Source organism: Ursus arctos, unplaced genomic scaffold (genome assembly GCF_023065955.2).
Source record: "Ursus arctos isolate Adak ecotype North America unplaced genomic scaffold, UrsArc2.0 scaffold_19, whole genome shotgun sequence".
NCBI lineage: Eukaryota > Metazoa > Chordata > Mammalia > Carnivora > Ursidae > Ursus > Ursus arctos.
The window spans coordinates 2111265-2130285 of NW_026622863.1; the positions used below are offsets into that span (position 1 = coordinate 2111265).

At 53.5% G+C, this 19021-nt stretch overlaps 2 protein-coding genes across 10 annotated transcripts in view; one reads left to right on the forward strand and one right to left on the reverse strand.

Moving 5' to 3' along the window:
- Positions 1 to 3100, reverse strand: part of JPH3 (junctophilin 3) — a 151402-nt gene extending 148302 nt beyond the window's left edge. For 5 of the 8 annotated variants that reach the window (XR_008960200.1, XR_007191043.2, XR_006408985.3 and 2 more), the window contains exon 1: positions 925 to 2563. The gene's annotated coding sequence lies outside the window, so the exon portion shown is untranslated. Of the gene's footprint in view, positions 1 to 924 lie in introns of all 8 variants that reach the window. The other 3 variants (XR_008960198.1, XR_008960199.1, XR_008960201.1) reach the window with 2 other exon arrangements.
- Positions 3101 to 3820: 720 nt separating this feature from the next.
- The window catches only part of ZCCHC14 (zinc finger CCHC-type containing 14), a 56096-nt gene continuing 40895 nt past the window's right edge, over positions 3821 to 19021 (forward strand). For both annotated transcript variants that reach the window (XM_026494640.4, XM_048223849.2), the window contains exon 1: positions 3821 to 4405. In XM_026494640.4, the coding sequence (XP_026350425.3) occupies positions 3851 to 4405 (555 nt within the window). In that variant the 5' untranslated portion in view covers positions 3821 to 3850. The remainder of the gene's footprint in view (positions 4406 to 19021) is intronic.

Consider the following 19021-nt stretch of genomic DNA (forward strand, 5'->3'; position numbering starts at 1 on the left):
AGTAAACTTGCTGTCCCACTCAGCCTCTTACCAGGAATCTCTCCTTGTCTGAACACAGGGCCTGCTTCCCTTTTGCCTACAACCCCTTTGATCACATGGGGGAATGCCCTGCCATCTGACTTATCCTGTGCTCCCCCTCCCCAGCCTCCTCCCATGGATCCTCAGGCCCTCCACTTTGAAGGAAGTGGAGAAATGTTCAAATCCCACTTGAAGCCAGGGATCACCTTTTGCAGAGAGAGGGAAAGGGACCAGCTCCAAATAGCTCAGAGCTGGAGGTTGTTTTAGGGAAAGAACCCTAAGTGTGAGGAAGAGCAGCAGCTGTCTAAGGGAACTGCAGCCTCATGGCCAGGCCTGAGGGACAACATTGGGAGGGACTGGCAGGTCGTCGTCCACTCTCCCCTCCAGGAGGCTCCTGGCTGCTTCCTGGGGAAGGGAACAGTATGCTAAGAGAAAGCTCCCACAGATGGGTGGCCATCTGCTTTGAAGACGGGAGTGCGGGCCGTCCATTCCTTAAAGTGGACGAGCTGGGTCTCATTCTTCTTGGAGGTCCCCAAGTCCTTAGTGGGGTCTGGTCCTGCAGGGTAGTGATTCACCATCTGTGGAGCTGAATTAAATTGCGCTGGAGCGAAGTTGAGGGGAAATCACGCTGTAAGAGTGTCCAGGGGCAGCCATGACAAATGACCACAGCCTGCAGGCCTCACAAGACAGAAGTGTTCTTCTGCAGTCAGACATCGAAAGGTGAGAGGTCACAGGGCTGCACTCCCTCCACAGGCTTGGGGGGGGGGTCCTTCCCACCTCTTCCAGCTCCTGGTGGCTCCAAACCTCTACCTATGTCTTCAATCGTGACCCCCCCTCCCCCGTCCCCTGAATCCCTGCTTGTTCTTTCCTGTGTATAACAAGAGACACACTCATTTTGATTCTTACCTAAAGTATATCTGCAAAGACCCTATTTCCAAAAAAAGTCACACCCCGAGGTTCTGGGTGGACACGACCTTTTGCGGGACACCATTCAGGCCAGTACACACATTCCACAGCAAACAGCACAGCAGAAAGTGGCGAGAAAGCAGTCAGGAGCTGGCAGGCCTTGTCCTGGTACGTGTGGCTCAGTTGTCCCAGCTGTCCGGGGCCCCTGTTAGCACCTCTGACCACCACTGCCAGCTGGGAGTGGGGTCCTGGCTTCCTTTTACAGATGAGGAAACTGAGGCTTGAGTGAGTGGCCGAGGTCACACAGCTGGCTGGAGCTGGGACTGGAACACAGGTCAGCTTGACACCATCACTTGGGGCCTTCACAGCATGGCTGGGCTGGATTGGAGGAACCCTCAGTGACGGAGAGCCCTGAGATCTTTCTGCTCCGAGGAACCTAATTAACCAAGAGAAGGCAAAGGTGTTGACTTGCCTTGATTTTCACATTGCTTTACTTCCACATACCATAAATTTTGGAATGTGCCTACTTCCCTGGAGCCACTTGAAAACATGAGGTCAAAGAGAACAAGGATTAATTTAATTATTTATAGAAATTAGTCTGTACTGGGGAAATGAGGCAGGAAGACCCAATGGGGCCAGACTTTCCCCTGCTGCCTATGTGGATTTTACACTGCCTAGCATTGTCACCCAGATGCTGGGATGCCTGGGACTGTCACCTGGATGAGGGATGCCTGGGACTATCACCTGGTTGCTGGGATGCCTAGGAGTATCACCCAGTTGCTAGGATGTCTAGGACTGTCGCCTGGATGCTGGAATGTCTGGGAGTGTCACCTGGTTGCTGGGATGCCTGGGGCTGTCACCTGGATGCTGGGATGCTTGGGCGTGTCACCTGGATGCTGGGATGTCTGGGACTGTCACCCGGACGCCTGCTCCTCCTGTCACTGGCCAAGAGCCCCAGAGTGGCTCTGAGAAATTTTGCCCAGGGAGTGGAGAGGGGTAAGGAAGTGGGAAGCAGATTTTCTTTTTCTCCCTAGTGTGGCTCTGCAAAATCTGTCCAACCTTGAAGTCCCAAGGCTGGAGAACGTCCTGTTAGGAAGTCTCCAGCATCTCGGACCATGTCCTGAAGAAATGCGCTCATGGATCCAGTCCTTCGCCTCGTGCACTGCTGAGAACCAGGGTATGAGCTCCGCAGGGCAAGGAGGGCAGGGCAGTGCGCACCCCTGGCCCCAGGCCTCAGAACCTGGCACACACAGCTGCTGAACCAATGAACCCGCACATGAGTCACAGACACCCGCAGACGGGACCTAGGGGCAGGGCGGGGAGCATGGGCGAGTGCTCCGCGGCAGCGGTCTCCACACCCACCGCCTGCAGCTGTAGGGTGTCCAGGGGACAGGGTGCGCCGGCCTCCCCGCAGCTTGCAGCCCGGCTCCACGCACAGGCTGGGGCAGGCGGGCGCATCTGCGCTCTCTAGCCTCCCCGCTCGCGGACAGGAGGCCGGCTTAACAATGGCTCCGTCTGGGCGAGGTCTGCGGAGAACCGGGCTCCCTGCTCACCCCAAGGCAGGCCGGCTGGCTCGCACGGGCGAGCGCCGGCCCTCCGTAAGCTCACGACCTTCTCGCAAGCCCCCCGGGGCGGTCAGGATTACCCTCGGGTTCCGCGGAGGCGCCCAGGGCTCAGAGAGGCCAAGCGACTCGGCCAAGGTCACACAGCTTTGCTGACGGAGCCCCGGGGCGCGCGGCTCGGGTCTCCGGAACCCCGCTCCAGCAGCTTTCCGGAGACGCTCGCCGCCTCCCTACGGCGACGCCCGGGAGTCACACAGGAAGGCCGGACGCCCGGCTTTCACCTCAAACAATGCTCGGCGCAGATCTGGGGGAACAAAAGCGAGCAGGAATCCGCCCCGGGTTTTCCGCCGCTCCCGCCCCGCCGGCCGCCGAGGGGCGGGACGGGGCGGCTCCGATGTGATCGACAGCCCTGGGAAGGCGTGGCCGCAGCGGGGGCGAATCGGATTGGGGACCCGGAACAATCACGGGCCGAGAAGGGGCAGCCCGAGCCAATCAGCGGGGGGGGCGGGCCTGGCCGGCGCGGCTGTCGCGAGAGGCGGCCACCCCGCCCACTTGCGCCTTGTCCCGGCGCCCGTCAGCAGCGAACGCGGCCGCGCTCGGCCCGGATCCGTCCGCGGCGCGGGGAGAGGCCGGAGCGCGAGGCCGCGCGAGTGCCGGCGCAGATCCCTCCGCCGCTGCCGCCGCCGCTGACTCCGCCGCCGCTGCCGCCGCCGCGACCGCCAGTCCCTGCGCGCCCCGCGCCCGCTCGCCGCTCCCGACGCGCCCGCCCGCCGCCCGCGGCCTGCGACCCGGCAACGGCCGGCCGGCCCAGGCGCGGCGGCGGCGGCGGCGGAGGACGAGGAGGAGGAGCAGCAGCAGCGGGAGGAGGAGGAGGCATGGCCCGGGCGGCTCCGGCGGGGGGCGGCCCGCAGTGACAGACCCTGCGGCGCGGGGGGAGATGGGGGCGGCCGCCTCCCGGGCGACGACGACGACGACGACGAGGAGCGGCCGCCGCCGCCGCCGCGCACCGGACGCCGCTGGGGACGGGCGCGGGCCAGGAGCCCGCCCGTGAGCGGGGGGCCCGCGGCCGCTCGCCGCCCCCGGCCGCCCCGGCCGCCCCGGGCCCCCCCGGCGCCCCGCGCGCGCCCGCCCGCCGGCCCCTGGCGGGGGTCCCGCCCGCGCCGCGCGCCCCCGGCTCCGGCCCCGGCGCGGCCCGCGGCGCTCGCCCGCCCTCGCCCGGCCCCGGCCCCGGCCCCAGCCCGCGCGCCCCCCGTCCCGGCGCGCCCCGGACCCCCGCGCCCCCCGCCCGCGCCCGCGCCCGCCCGCGCCCCCGGCCCCGGCCGGCGGCCCCCGGCCCCGGGGCGCGGCGCGGCGCGGGCGGCAGCATGGTGGAGAAGCGCTGCCCGCTGCAGAGGGACGGCGTGTACCGCTGGTTCTCGGAGCTGCCGTCGCCGCAGCGCGTGGAGTTCCTGTGCGGCCTGCTGGACCTGTGCATCCCGCTCGAGCTGCGCTTCCTCGGCTCGTGCCTCGAGGACCTGGCCCGCAAGGACTACCACTCGCTGCGCGACTCGGAGATCAAGGCCAACAACCCGGCCGACCTGGGCAGCCTCACCAACCTGACGGACGAGGTGGTGCGCAGCAAGCTGCTCGTGTCGCTGGCGCTGCTGGGCTCGGAGCAGCGCGAGGCGGCGGGCGTGCTGTACCGCACGCTCACGCACATCGACTCCATCATCCACAACTACGGGCTGCAGCTCAACGAGGGCCGCACGGGCGATGAGTTCCTGCTGCTCTTCACCATGGCCTCCAACCACCCGGCCTTCAGCTTCCACCAGAAGCAGGTGCTGCGCCAGGAGCTCACGCAGATCCAGAGCAGCTTGAGCGGCGGCGGCGGGGGCCACGGCGGCAAGAGCGCGCTGCCCACCTGCCCGGCCTGCCACAAGGTGCGCGCCCCCTGCCACCCCGCGCCCCCGGGGCCCCTCGTGAGCGGTCGCACCCGTCCGCCGCACGAAGGTTGCGGGGCGCCTGGGCCCCGGGGAGGCCTGCCCAGTCAGAGTTCGCTGTTCCTTTGTGCTTTTCTTTTTTCCTTTCACGCCTGCGGCTGCAGGCGCAGTAAGACCTTTGTCCCCTTAATGGGGCCCTTGGGCTACAGGTCAGTTACGCCGGGTGTCGTCCGAGTTTCTCCAAATCCGGTGCTTCTTAGCCGGAAGGGAAGCCGCTGGCGAGGTGGAGGTGGGAACCTCAGCGGACGGCGCGGGGGCTGTACGGCGCCCCCACGGCCTACGTGTCCTTTCCCTTGGTGGGGCGGGTGTCGCCGCTGGGCAGGTGCGGAGCCCGGCTCCCGTGACAGGCACAGAAACACGTCTGCAGCCTTGGACGCATGCGGGCCGCCTGCCTTTGTGGGAGCAGATCCCGGGTCTGCCGCGAGTCCCAGGGTGTTGGTCTCCTAAGGAATGTTAGGTTAACGGCTCCCGTCTCCAAACTAAACAGGAAGAGCATTGTGGTTATTCACTTGGAAATGTGAACTTTTGTCTAAATGTTTCAAAACTATGTAAACAAGTGCTTGTTCGGGGCTCAAACTCATTTTTCACAGCCCCCTGGGACACAGTGCCAAAATGGTGCTCCAAGAAAAAGGATTTCTCTTTGACCCAGTGTGGCGTGTGTTCAGATGGCACTGGGACTCTTGGAGAAGAGACGGCAGTCAGGACCAGTAGTGCTGCGTGCCTTTCTCGGTGTCTGGGTCCTCTTGGGTCCTCTCTGGTTTGCTGCTGGTGGTTTTCAAGCTGTCTCTCAGCCCTGGGTTGTGGCTTTTCTTTTTTAATGTTTTTCTCTAAGATGTGGTTGTGCTACCTACGTTGGTTTTAATGTGTCTTCTCTTTTTTTGGTGACGTGGAGCTCCGAGACTGTGGTTTTCTTTTTAAATGAGTGTGGAAATGCCACTGTGAATCTCATGTTGTGCACTGGGCAGAAACATGGTGTTCCCACTGCAACAAAGGGAAAGCAGTGTCCTAGGCAGTGTGGTTGTCTGTAGGGGGCTCAGTCAGCTTTGGGGTGCCAGTGCCATGTCACCTGTTCGTGGGATCTCAGTCCCTGATGGTCAGGTTCCTGTGCTGCTAGCCTTGTGTTTGGACGCTGTGCGCTGACGTCTGGGGCTCTTGCTCCAGTCCTGCTCCTCTCTGGAGGGCGATTCCTTTGTGTATGCAGATTCATCCCTTTACAAAAGGGGAAGATGGCGATTATTATCTTGGGGGGGCAGGGGCTAGCGGTAGAACGAAAGTGTGCTAAGAGAACCTTTCTGTCAAGTGAGAAATCCCTCTGATGACACGAAGGGCCAGTCTCCCCCTCACCCCTGCTCACACACTTGGAACTGGCCAGCTGTGTGACCTTGGCCAGGATCCCGCCTCCCCTTGGTATTTCTCTGTAGAGTCGATGGCAGGTTACCTGCCTCCTGGGCTTGCTGGAGGGCTGCATGAGGTCATGCGTGATGTGCCCAGCACATGTGCAGGGACTGCTCCTTTCTCTGCCACGTCCATCCTCTCTGGGTTTTTATGGAGGAGTGCTGACTTAGGCAAGGCACATTGTTACAGAGTGAAATATTTATGTCTCAGAGGGTTCCTGTTTTCTAAATTGATTTTTGAGTAGTTACTTGGAGCTGACAATTTTTTTTCTGTTTATCCATGGGAAATTGAAGAATTCTGCCTGACCCTTAATGATGTGATGGTGAGTAACCTTAGGGCTATTGCTTCCATATTTCAGAGCAAGCATGGTGTCTAGTTTTCCCCACATCCCCTCTGTCACTGCTCAGCTAAGTTCAGTCACATTCATGTAACTTTCTGTTACTGTTAAGGCCTGATACACCCTTTGCTGCTTTTGCAGGCGGTCCCTCCAGTGAAGTCTAACGTCTGAGCATTTTCCCTTCTTGGTGTCTCTGGATCTAACATTTACTGTCATCCTGGGAAAACAGCCCCATTAAAGCTCTGCTTGCATTTCGTTTGTAAGCTGTTGTTATTTTGTTTTGAACTCTCTGAGCTTAGAGGCTTTGTGTTTATCCTTTAGGGATAAAGACATGGGTTTGATTTTTTCTTTACTTTGAAGCGATAGTTCGTACAACGATGTTTTCTGATATATTCATGATTTGCAATTGCGTCTCCAGATCCTCACTGTTACTCGATGATTCTTCCTGCTCGGATGATGAGCAGGAGACACTTCGGGGTGTGAGTGAGGTAAAATAGACGTTTTCACGTGCAGAAAGGAAAGCAGTCAGCCCGGCTAAGCTGGTGGTAGAGCACAGTAGCATTGCTGTGCCCAGTAGGCGACAGGTGCCGTAGGTACGCTGCTCCTCGGAGTTCCGCGTGAGCTAGTGATAAAGGTCGCCTGGGACTGTCACTCTCTTCCTACTTAAGTAAAAAGCCGTAGCTTTGGGAAAAGTTTAACTTTACCCTTTGCAGTTTTTTTTGTTTATGTAAATCGTAATGTGTTGGAGGTATATGCTTGTTTTTTAAAGTTTTTGTGATTTAATTTTTAAAAATTATACAATTCACCCTTTCAGGGTGTACGCTTAAGTAGTTCTTAACATACTGACAGAGCTGTGTAACCATTACCACTGTATCCTTACAGAACATTTCATCACCCCGCAAAGAAATCCTGTACCTGTTTGCACTCCCTCCCCATTCCCTCTCCCCAGCCCCTGACAGCCAGTCGTCGGCATTGTGCACTGGCTTGTCCTGGACATTTCATGGAAGTGGAATCCTACAGTGTGTGGCCTTCCGTGTCTGGCCTCTCTCACTCAGCATCATGTTCTCAAAGCATGTGTCATTGCTTCTCTGCTTTTTTAGGGCTGAATAATATTCACTGTGTGGATAGACCCCGTTTTGTTTATCCACTGTTCTGTGGATGGACCCTTGAGTTGTTGCATGTGCTTATTTTTAGACTTTTTTCCCCCTCGTGGTTAATAGACTCTTATTTTAATCCCTTACACCTAACACTTAACGAGTCGTCTTTGGAGCACTGTCCACGCGTGGCCGTCTGAGGGACCTCCCCATGGTGGTGAGAGGCTGCCTGGGGTGTGCAGGGCGCCGTGTGTAGCGCCGCTTTCCAGAACCATGGCTGAAGGTGGCAGAGAGCACACTGCTCTGACCATCGTGGTCGGGAGCCGGGTGGCAGCATCAGCTCTAGCTGGGCAGGGTAGCGGGAAGCTGCCCCCACCCTGGTGTTTCAGAATCCTCATGACAAGGATCACAGCCGAACAACGAGGTTGTGAAAAGTCACGAGGTTGATTTTGTCCAGTGGGTGCCGCACCTTTTGAAAGGGCTTGCTGCGGGAGTGCAGCGGCGGTCTTCCGTGGGATGTCCCCCGCGGGCACTCTGGGGGAAGCACTGGAAGTGGGGTGCGCTGCTGACAAGGGCACACCCCGGCCAGACGGCAGCTGGCTCTGTTGCAGTGCTTCCTGCGAGCTGTCAGAAGCATTGCGGTTCACGGGTGCCAGCCAAGTTCGCTCGCAGCTTGTCCTGCAGGGTGTGACTGTCCCCTTCTGGTCTCTCCTTTACCTGGAGACGCTGCCCGGTGTCGCTGAGAGTGATGCGCCACGGGAAGGTCCAGCGCGGCTGTTGTTATCCCTGATGGTGGCGGCTCCGCGGGGGCTTCAGCCCTGGGGCTCCCGTCAGCTGAGTAGGGCGGCCCACGGACTCGGGCCTGCGGTCTGAGCTCGGTCTGGCTGCCTTTGCTGCCACCACTTTGGTTATGACGCGACAGGAAATCATGTCCTAACACATGCTGGATTGTTCGGTTTTGGCCAGCTTTTACAGGCTGGCCAGCTGCCCTCTTGACGGTGAGGGGCACGACCTGGGTGCACGTTTGCTTGCGGGTGGGGGTGGGTCCCTCGCTGAAACTGCGCACGTCGTCAGGCCGGTGTGGAGCCGCGGGGGGGCCGGTGCCCCGGCCTAGGGTGAGGCGCCCTGCGGGGGTGCTGCCCTTCGCCCTCCGGCGGCATGGGGGCTGCGGACCCTCGTGGGCGCGTGTGCTGGGCCCCACTCGGCGACACTGGCGCTCCTGCTCCGGTCGGCGATCCGAGTGCCGCTGTGCAAACTGCAGGTCCTCTGGTAGCTTCTCCGGAGCGACGTGGCGGTGTGACTTCACACAGCGTAATGACAAACGTCCGCGTTTGCCCTGGTCTGCAGTGTTTGACGTTCAGCAGTTACGCAGGCTTCAGTGTACCCCTTCTTCCCTCAGCCCTGCATACTTCATTTTCCTTCCTTTCGGACTGAGGACATTTGGGATTGATACACTTTCTTCCGCACAAATCAACATAGGCATCTTACGACCTCAGAGGCAAGCTAGTAGATGGGACATTTTTGTTCGTTCAGTTGGTCGCTGCTAACCTCCCAGAGACTGTTAGGAACAAAAATTTCTGTTATGTTTAGGGAAAAATGGTTTCCATATAAGTGTTGTGTCTTTTTTCTGCCTTAGATTACATTTCAGAAAAAAGATCCTTTGGATCTTTCTTTCTTCCTTTTCTTCCTTTCTTTCTTTCTTTCACCACCATTTAGGACACCAGCTCTCTCGTGAGTGTGAGAACCATTGCCACAAGCTCCCCAGTGAGATTACAGATCACTGAGGGGTTCTGATTTCGTACTCCAGCCCTGACGTGTGCAATGTGGAGATAGTGTCCGCAAGGTGGCTCCTTCCCAGGCTCCATGGAGGTTTTGTACATACAGAGACCTAACACGTTATCGAGCTGCTTCTGGCAGGTTGAAAAGCCGTCATCAAGCGCTTCATAAAATAGGTTAATTCTTTCTCTTTTTTTCTTTTTTTTTGTTAGTACAGCCAGAGTTTATTCAGTCACTCTTACACTGAATGGATGGGCATGAAATAGGTTCATTCTTAAGCAGTTTGTTTTGTTCTGAGTTATGAGGCCTGAATATCTTTCCCATAATTGATACTCTGGCAGCTACTTGTAATCTGTGATCAGGGCGTAATGAAGTGGGCCTGGACCCGCCATGTGGTCCCCAAGGACTGGCGCAGACTTGTGGTCCCATCTCTAAAGCAGCGAGGAGCACTCTGGGCCTTGAGGACGCTTTTTACTGAGTCTTACTCTAAGTGGTGTCTGGGATTTTAGGTGGGTGTTTCTCAGGTCTGTAGAAAAATCACGAGCCCCTACCCTTCCTTCCTTTTTCTTCTCGTTCTGAGACAGTGTTCTTTTGGTCACAAGCGAGTCCCTCAGTCTCTGTTTTGGTTATATCTTTCTGTTTCCTCAGGGATGTTGTTACCTCAGGTGTCTGAACTTTGCCATTTCCTGACCTCCCCGCCTCCCCCACCTCAGTGTTTGACCTCTGTTTTTCCAGTTGGCGCATAAATACAGTCATGGTTCCTCCCTTCGCTGTTGGCCACCTCCATCAGCCGCTCCTCTTCTCTGTCCTGCCCCAACCAACCTCACTCCTACTTGCCAGGGGTAGTCCAGTTTTAACATTTTGGTGTATATCCTTCTGATGTTTTTATGCACATGTAAATATATATGTGTTCTTCTAAAACATTCTATGGACATGTTTAAATAATACAGGATCTTCCGACAGGTGCTATTCTGCACGCTGCCCCCTCCCCCCCAATGATAGAGTGGAGCCAGGTCACCATCAGCTTATGCCTCTGCTTCCTGGAACCTGGCTTTTGCCCCCAACTTCTCTGACTAAATCAATTTTTAGTAAAGGGAACTCAAAGATTTCTGGAAAAAAAAAAAAAAGTTAATATAATCAGAGGTAAAAATTGAAAAGATACAAAAGGATATTCAGTGAGACATTCCTTTTCCCCCTCACATCAGAGAAGGGCCCACGGGACATTTCGAGGTGTGGGCAGTGTTCTGTTCCTTTACCTGGGCTTTGATTCCTGTTATTTCACATTTAAAAAAAACAAGATTTCCTACCCTTTTCCCAGTCTGTCCCCCTCTTTGTTCCTTATAGAAACTTCCAGAGACACTTGCTTTGTATTTACAGACGGGTACTTGGCCTCTTACTCCGACAGGCCTGTGCCTTGCTGTCCTCTCCGGGCCGCCGTTCCGGGTGAGCAGCCCACATCAGGCCATGGAGCATCTTCATTCTGCCTCAGGCAGGCTGTGTAGTGAGTCCCTGCTCGTGGACGTTTGGTTCCCATGTTGCTACTACAAACAACTCGGTCGATTATGGGTGATGTACGCGTCACCTATACGACAAACAGGGTGCCTGGCCTTTCACGTTTCGGCGAGTTTATCTGGGGACTAGAAACCTGGAAGTGAGGTTGATGGTGGACCAAAGGGTGTGTACCTGCGTCATGATTTTAGACGCTGTGGTGGCCCGCCTCTGGCGCCCCCACAGCAGTGTGCATGAGAGTGCCTGTTTGTATGCCTCCCGGCGGTGTGGGGTGCACGGGCTCCCGGCGTCCCCGCTGGTGGTGGCCCCCGGCTGCTGGGAGGCGGTGCGCAGGTGCCACAGGTGTGTTCTGCAGTCCTCTGATGAGTGCGGCTGAACATTGCTTCAAGCGAGTTTTATTTTTGGCAAGCTCTCCATATCCTTTGCCCATTTCTGTTGAGTTGTTGGTCTTTATTGTTTGAGCTCTTTAAGTTTCAAGGAGATTGTCCTTTTGTCTTTAGTAGAAGTGGCAAGAATTTGTTTTTCTGTGGTTTTTCCTGCCTGTCGACTTTACCCTGCAGTTCCTGTTCATCAGTCTTGTATGGCTTCTGGGTTTTGTGTCGCCGTGAGAAGTGCGTTCTACCTCGCGTCGCACGGATGGTGACGGGGGCGCGCTCCGCAGTGTACGTCGCGAGAGCGTTCCCTGCGGCGTCTGCAGGTACGGAACTCGTGTGGCTTCTCATGTGTGGCTTCTCCATCCATGTGGAGTTATTTGGTGTAAGGTGCAGAGCGAGTTTAATATTTTCCAAATGAAAACCCAGTTGCTCCAATGCCATTGGTTGAATAATCCGTCTTTCCCTCTCCCGTTTGAAGTGATACCTTTGCTTGCGTGCCGCCCTCCCCTTGTAGATGTGGGTTTCCTTCTAGACGGTGTGTATTTGGTTTCACTGATGTCTTTATCTGGGTGGCCTCTGATTTGCCTGGTTCATTGCATGCTTTTCAGTCCTTACCCGTCTTAGCTCTCATTGGTTCCGTGGGCCCCCCCACAGTGGAATACCCAGGGGAGGCTACTTTTTTCTTCTTTTTAAGCAAGCATGGTTGTGGAGGTGCCGCCCCCAGATGGGGCTTTCAGGAGTCTGGGCGTGGCCTAGGTGTCCTGCTGAGAGTCTCTGCCCTCCTTCCTTCCTAGGCACTGCTGGTTTTCCTCTCGCTTCTCTGAGTGTTCTCAGTTTCTCTCTGCTCTCCTGCCCTTTACATGTTGGTGTTCTCACTGATCCATCCAAAATCTCCATGCCCCACTAGACCTGGCCTCCAGCTGGAGGTTCCAGGTAGCTCAGTATGTCCAAGGCAAGCTCCCCTTTCACTCTCCTTGACTGCTGCCCCATCCCCCAGCCAGAAGCCCATGCCTTTCCGTTGCCTTCTCTCCTGGTCCCCCAGTCAGGTACCAGGCCCTCAGCAACTTTGCAGGTTTCTTCTCTGTTGACACCACCACAGCCCCAGTCAGTGTTTCCCCTCTGTCTGTCCCTCTCTCTTGCCATCTCACTTGACGTGATGGTCCCATATATGGCACACTTCTGTGGAGGCGGCCTTAGATTTTGGGCCATTTGCCAGAGAGCCAGGGCATAGATTAAAATAGTCTTAAGGGAACAAGCACAACCCTAGCCTCGTGTAACTTCATTCCTTCCCGTCAGTCAAGAACGCATGTTGGCATGTACGTGAGTGATCCCTTCCTTTTAGAATTAAGCTGATGTCAGTGTTTAAAGTCTACAAGAAACAACTTGTAGCTGCTCTCTTTGGTTTTTTAATTAAATTATCCAGAAACTTTAGTACCTTAACTCTTAGAAATAACAGTGACATGTCCAGCTTCTCACCTTGACCAAGGTCTAGTGTACTATGACAACCTGCCCCCTTGGCCTGGGTCTAGTCTGCTGGGACAACCCATTCCCCCTGGCTTGGGTCCAGTCTACTATGACAACCTGTCCCCCTTGGCCTGAGTCTCATCTACTATGAAAACCCGTACCCCCAGCCTCGTTCTAATCTACTATGATAATCTGTTCCCCTGGTCTGGGTCTAGTCTGACAACCTGTTTCCTGACCTGAGTCTAATCTGTGATAGTCTGTCCCCCTGGCCTGAGTCTAGTCTAGTATGACAACCTGTCCCCTGGCTTAGGTCTAGTTTACTATGCCAACCCACCCGCCTGTCCTGAATCTAGTCTAGTCTGACAACCTGTCCCCTGGCCTGAGTCCAGTCTCCTATGACAACCCATCCCCGGCCTGGGTCCAGTCTGCTGTGATAACCCATCCCCGGCCTGGGTCCAGTCTGCTGTGACAACCCATCCCCAGCCTGGGTCCAGTCTGCTTTGACAACCCATCCCCAGCCTGGGTCCAGTCTGCTGTGACAGCCCATCCCCGGCCTGGGTCCAGTCTGCTGTGACAACCCATCCCCCTGGCCTGGGTCTAGTCTACTGTGACGCCCTGTTCCTGGCCTGGGTCCGGTCTACTGTGACAAGCCGTTCCCCCTGGCCTGGGTCTAGTCTGCTATGACAACCTGTTCCCCGTGGCCTGGATCTACTCTACTGTGACAGCCCATCATTAGCCTCTTAACGGCAGGTCCCGTGTTGTCCCTGGAATGGTCTTGGTAAAATGCCTATAGGATTGTTACTCTCCAACATGCAGGTCTTAGCACGGCACGCTGTGGCCTTTGTGATTTGTCCACTGCTTGTCTATACTCACCTATGTCTGGACTTGAGGTTCCTTATGTTTACTGCAATCCCTCTTTCCCCTGAGCCTCTGTAGATACTGTTCTTTCAGGTAGGCTCCCTGGTACCTGGGGCTCCCCAACCCCCAGTTGTTGGCTAACACACACAAGCCTTCTGTGGCCTTCTTCTGTCTTAGACCTTATCATACTCTCCTGAAGTGGATTTTGTTAACTTTCCATCACCAGACGACTTATTGGAGGGCAGAGCCTGTCTCTCTCGGTCCAGAGCCTCATGGTCCCTGCCACCCAACAGGGGCTGTGTCCCGAGCGTCTGTGAAAGCCAAGTGCGAGGGAGGTGTTGGGTGTTTATGAAAGGCCACTCTGGTGAAAACATTTTTTCCTTCCTGCTTTTCTTTCCTAGGGTCCTGTCAGTGACACCTGATCACACTCTTCCTTAACGGCTTTGTTGGCTATTTCTCTTATGCATTACATGGCAGTGGGTTCTAGTGAATTTTTAACATCAGTATTCTACTTTATTATTTTTCAAAAGCTGGTATGCAGAAGCTTCCCATGGGAGCAACTCTCTGTGCATGAGAGTTCAAAAGGCATCACCCCATGACAGAGAGAAGTGTATGGACCAGTCCACTGGGCGCCGGAAAGGCGTGAGCTCTCTGGTGCTCTGTAGACCTGCCTCCTGGGACTTTGCTGATAGAGTGGTGTTGGCAGCCCTAGCAGTAAGGCTGTTGTGATTATGGTCCTTTCGTGTTTACGGGAGTATAGATCACGGCAAGTCTTGGTGTTATAGTTTGCTAGAGAATGGCAATAAACCAAACAAGTATTCGTCATGCCAATTAAAGTGTAGTTTATATTCTTCTATACTTTCAAAAGGGACATCAGATTAATTAGAAGGAAGCATTACAGAGTCATGTCCTAATTATTTGGGACTTTTATGTAAAAGCTTCAGTAGAATTACTAGAAAGAAATTATATCCTCAGGTTTCTTACTGAGTCACAGTGAATCTAATTAAGACATGTATATGTAGGAACAACTTCTGGAAATATAGTCTAGACTAGAAAAAATAACTATGGAAGGAGGAGAATTAATTTATAGGGAAGAGGATCCCTTCTCTCATCTCTTTTGGGCATTTCAACAAAATGTAAAATCTTGGGAATAATGCTACTCACGTAGCCCTGCTAAGGTTAGTAAAATCAGTGAGACACTTTGAAAGTACCGGGTCCAGGAGTTGTGTGTGGTGCTGCGTGGTGTGCGTGCTGGACCAGGACACCGTTCGTATGGAGCTGCGGTCCGGAGCCTGCTCACTACGTGAGCGTGGGGTTCCCCTGGCCGATGAGTTTGCCTGTGTGGGCACTTGTGCAAGGTGTAGGACTTCTGAGAACAGTTGCTGTGCGGTGGTTTTTTTTATTTTAGAGGTGAGGTATGAAGCTCATGAGTTGGTGTACTATTAATATTTGTATTGAGGAGGCTAATTTACCAATCAGAATGATTTCTTTCTTTCAGAATTATCAATAAAGAGAGGAAGGAGAGAACAGGTAGTGAGAAGGAATGATGCCAGCGATAACATTTCGGTGTTGGCTGTGTGCACGCGCTGTCTGCGAGCTTCCCATGTATTTATTTAGTCTTCAGAACAACTCCGTGAGTCCCCGTCTGTCTTTGTCCCCATTTTAGCAGTGAGAAGGCAGACACCAAGAGGTTAAGTGTAAGTAATTTGCCAAAGGTGACATTAGTAACTGGCTATTTTTATTATGTGAAGCCAGAAGTATATTTAACAATGTTTTCACTTCATCATTAAAAGTAAGAGGGACAAGCGAAGATTGTGACATGAGAAGACCTCTGGGGCTCGCGGGCGCTGGAGCCCTGGGGGCCCTGGGGGCCCTTGAGCCCCTGTGCTGGTGGTGCTTGTGGACTCCACGGTGTTGTCATTGTCGTGAGAGCACGATGGCCGCCCACGCCACCCGCAGTGTTCATTCCTGCTCATTCAGCGACCCGAAGGGGGGGATCCGTGGCACTCCAGCTCCTCGCATATGTGCACTCCGTGAAACGTGGTCATTTATGTGTATCATTTCAGGTTGTTTCAGTCTTTTTAGTTTCGGTAAATGCGTGAAGCTCTGTAGCACGGTTCCTGTCGCTGTCCTTTCCCGGTCAGTTCTCAGGCCTCCCCCTACCTCCCACCTTTAACTATGTTTTCTTCTGTTGTGGGTTTTTTTTCCAGTATTGATTAGTGCTGCCCGTGCTAGAACTTCATTTAAGTGGAATCACAGGATCCCGTTGTAGCTCTTGGTGTACCACGCTGCATTCTTTTCACTGGCTGTTCTGGGGATCACGGCACATGTTCTTACCTTCCACAGCCCATCGCGATGGTGGCAGCCGGCTTATCATGAAGTGTAAGCCTCTCGCACTTGGGCTGCGACCGTTTACCTTCTCTGTCCTTCATGCTGTGGTCGTCATACCTGTTATCTCTGCACGTGCTGGACACCCCAATGATACCATAGCACTTTCTGCTTTAATACGAGTGTGTTTTTAAAAATTAAGAAGAAAAATCTAGTCTTATATTTACCCACATATTTGCTGTTCTCAGTGCTTTCCGTTCCTCAATGAAGAGCCAGTTTGTGACTCTGTCCCCTCAGTCTGGAAAACTTTCCTTCAGCATTTTCTGGAGTCTGGGTCTGTGGGTTAGAAGTTCCCTTAGTTTTCTTTCATCCAAAGAGTGTTTTGCTTGTACCTGTGTTGTGACAGGGCATTTACACTGGACGTAGGAGTTTTTGTTGACAGCCTTCCGCCAGCAGCGAAGGGAGGGGAGACCGCAGCTCTGCAGGGGCCGCAGCGCGTGTTCCTGGCCGGGCCACGCTGGCTCCCCCGCCGCCCCGGTGCGCGCCCGCGCCGTCAGTGCAGGAGGTCTGGCTGTGACGCGCCTCCGCGCCCTTTGCCTGAATCTTTGTTTGGTGTTCTCTGAACTTAGATCTGGAAGTTTATGTCTTCTACTAAATTTGAGAAATTTTTACTCAGAATTTCTCCATTGTTTTTCCTGTCTCAGTGTCTCCTTCCTTTTGGGGCTCCCCTGTAGGGATGTTAAGGCTTCTGATATTATTCCACAGGTCCCCGGAGCTTTTTCGTTTCTATCCAGTTTTTTTCTCTTTTTTTTTTTTCAGATTGGACACTTTTAGTTGACCTGTCTTGAAATTCTGCAAGTCTTGTGTTAATTCCAAATTGCTGTTAAGCTCATCCAATGGATTTTTTGTTTCAGAAATAACATTTTTTTTCATTTTATGATTCTTATTTAAATTCTCTTTTATGATTTTAAGGCTTTTTTTTTTTAATTTTTAGAGCAGTTTTAAGTTCACAGGTAAATCGAGTGTCGTAATCATCCACGGTCTGTGGTTTACATCAGGGTTCACTCTCGGTTCTTGGTGTCGTACGGGTTGGGGGCTCGGACAAACGTGTGATGACGGGTGTCCACCACCGTGGTGCCTCAGAGTTTTTCACTGTCCTTACGATCCTTGGGGCTCTCTTCCTGTTCAGCACTGCCCTTCAGCCCCTGATCTTTCACCGTCTCCATAGTTTTGCCTTTTTCAGAGTGTCATCCAGGTGGGGTCACGCTGGATGTAGACTTTTCAGGTATGCATTTCATTTTCCTCAGTGCCTTTTCATGACTTGACAACGCCTTTTTATTGCTGAATAATATTCCTTTGGATGGACGCACATGTCCATGTGTTCATTTATGTGTTCCCCTACAGTGGGCATCTTGATTGCTTCTTGAATTTTCATATTTTAAGAGTTTCCATTTCTCTCCTGAGATGTTCTTTTGGTTCTTACATCACAAATGTTTCCTTTTGTTGAGCTTGGTTGTAACAGCCACTTCTGGCTGCTTGCCCCCGATTCCAGTGTGTGACTCACCTTGTGCTCGGCCTCCTGTTTCTCTTTGTATGGGTCATGCTCTTGTTTCTTTACGTGTCTAGTAATTGCTTCTTGGATTTTGTGAACGAGACACTGTAGAAACCCTGGATTTTGTTTGGTCCTCCTGAAGAGGATCATGTTGTTGTTTCGTTTGTTTTAGCAGGCAGTACATTTGGCTGGACTCAAACTCCAGAACTGTCTTCCTCTGTTGACCAGCAGCCCCAGTCTCTGGTTGTTTGGTGTTGGCTTGGCTTCTTGGGTCCTGCCCGATGTGTGCTTATTTCAAGGGCTCATACAGAGGTGTGGGCAGAATTTATATGCAGAATTAGGCATGTTCCTTTTTTTTTTTCTTTAGGATTTTATCTATTTGAGAGAGAGCAAGAGCACATGTGTGCACACAAACACGGGGAGGGGCAAAGGGAGAGGGAGAAGCAGACACCCCTGCTGAGCAGGGAGCCCGACATGGGGCTTGATCCCAGGACCCTGGGAACATGACCTGAGCCGAAGGCAGATGCTTCACCGACTGAGCCCCCCAGGAGCCCCTAGACGTGTTTCCCTTTAAGGCACTCTTCTGTCAGGCACATCTCCCTCACTTTGCTGCCATTATATTTTACCAGAATTCTGCTCTTGGGCTCCTGGAATCAGTAGGACTGTGGAGTTCAAGCTGAGCTTCAGCTGCTGCTTTTTCTGATGTGCCTGCAGCACATAAAACCCACCCCGTGCAAACCTCTTTTTCCAAGTGTAGACCTTCCTTTAGTTGCTGTCTGCTTTTGGTCATGTTCAGTTTTTTTATGCTTTGTCCAGAGCTTATGGTTATCTGCGAGGTTGGTCTGAGTACTCAGCCATTATTGAAAGTAGAACCACCTGCTTTTTATAATCGGCGTGTTGTGGTAAATATGGGCCGTGTGTTGTAGGAAGGATTAATTCTCTCTAAGCAAGTATAGCTGTGAAAGGAGGGTTTTACGGTAACTGACATTTGTCCTTACAAAGAATGAGGCTCTGTGTGGAGGAGAAACGAGCTGGCCTGGTGCCTTGAGATCAGAGAGCCGTTTGAGAATGTAAGTGGGGTGATTATTAGGTGCTCTGGTCCTGAGGAGGTAGGTGCTGAGGAGCTGGACGTGAGCTGGCGGGAGAAGTGTGGGAGGGCAGTGGGGGCTCTGGCCTCCCTGCTGTCAGGGGACTCCTGTGGGCAAATACTTTTTCCCTGTTGGATGCAGGGTCTGGTTATATCTGCTGTAGGAGGTCAGTCTTTTCTGTTCAATCCAGTCGAGCCCTTTCTGGCCTGACCTCTCCCTGCGTGGCTAACCATAGGGGCCTGGTCTCTGACTCTCTGAGCGGCTGGGCCTTGCTCCTAATAGGTGTCAAGACTCATTAAGTGGAATTTGTGGCTTCTATGGAAATAAAACCCAGAGGCATGTTTTACTGACACTTTCTGGACCTTTGATATGCTCTCGTTCTCATCCAGGTGCTTCCTGGTCACTTCTAGCTTGTTTTAATGTGTGTTCTTTCCCATCCTGGATGTCTAAATGCTCTGTGACCGAACTCCTGTCATGGCCAGTGTCTCATGGGGTTATAAAGCAACTGTCTTCATGTGCTAACAGCTCTAAATGGTTCATCTCAGCAGTTGCATATTACATTGGGAACAAAAATGGTCATTATAGCAGAGTTTACTTATTAGTATTAGACACTGAGCCAGTTTCTCAAAGAAAAACCCCAATATTTAAACTACTTTTGACCAAAATATGCATCACAACAGTACTGGGTATATATTCCCTTAACGTCAGAAGCCTTGAAGGTAAAAACAGCCGGCAGCAGATGCCTCCCCGCTGCCCCTTTGGAGGCGGCCTGTGCGGAATG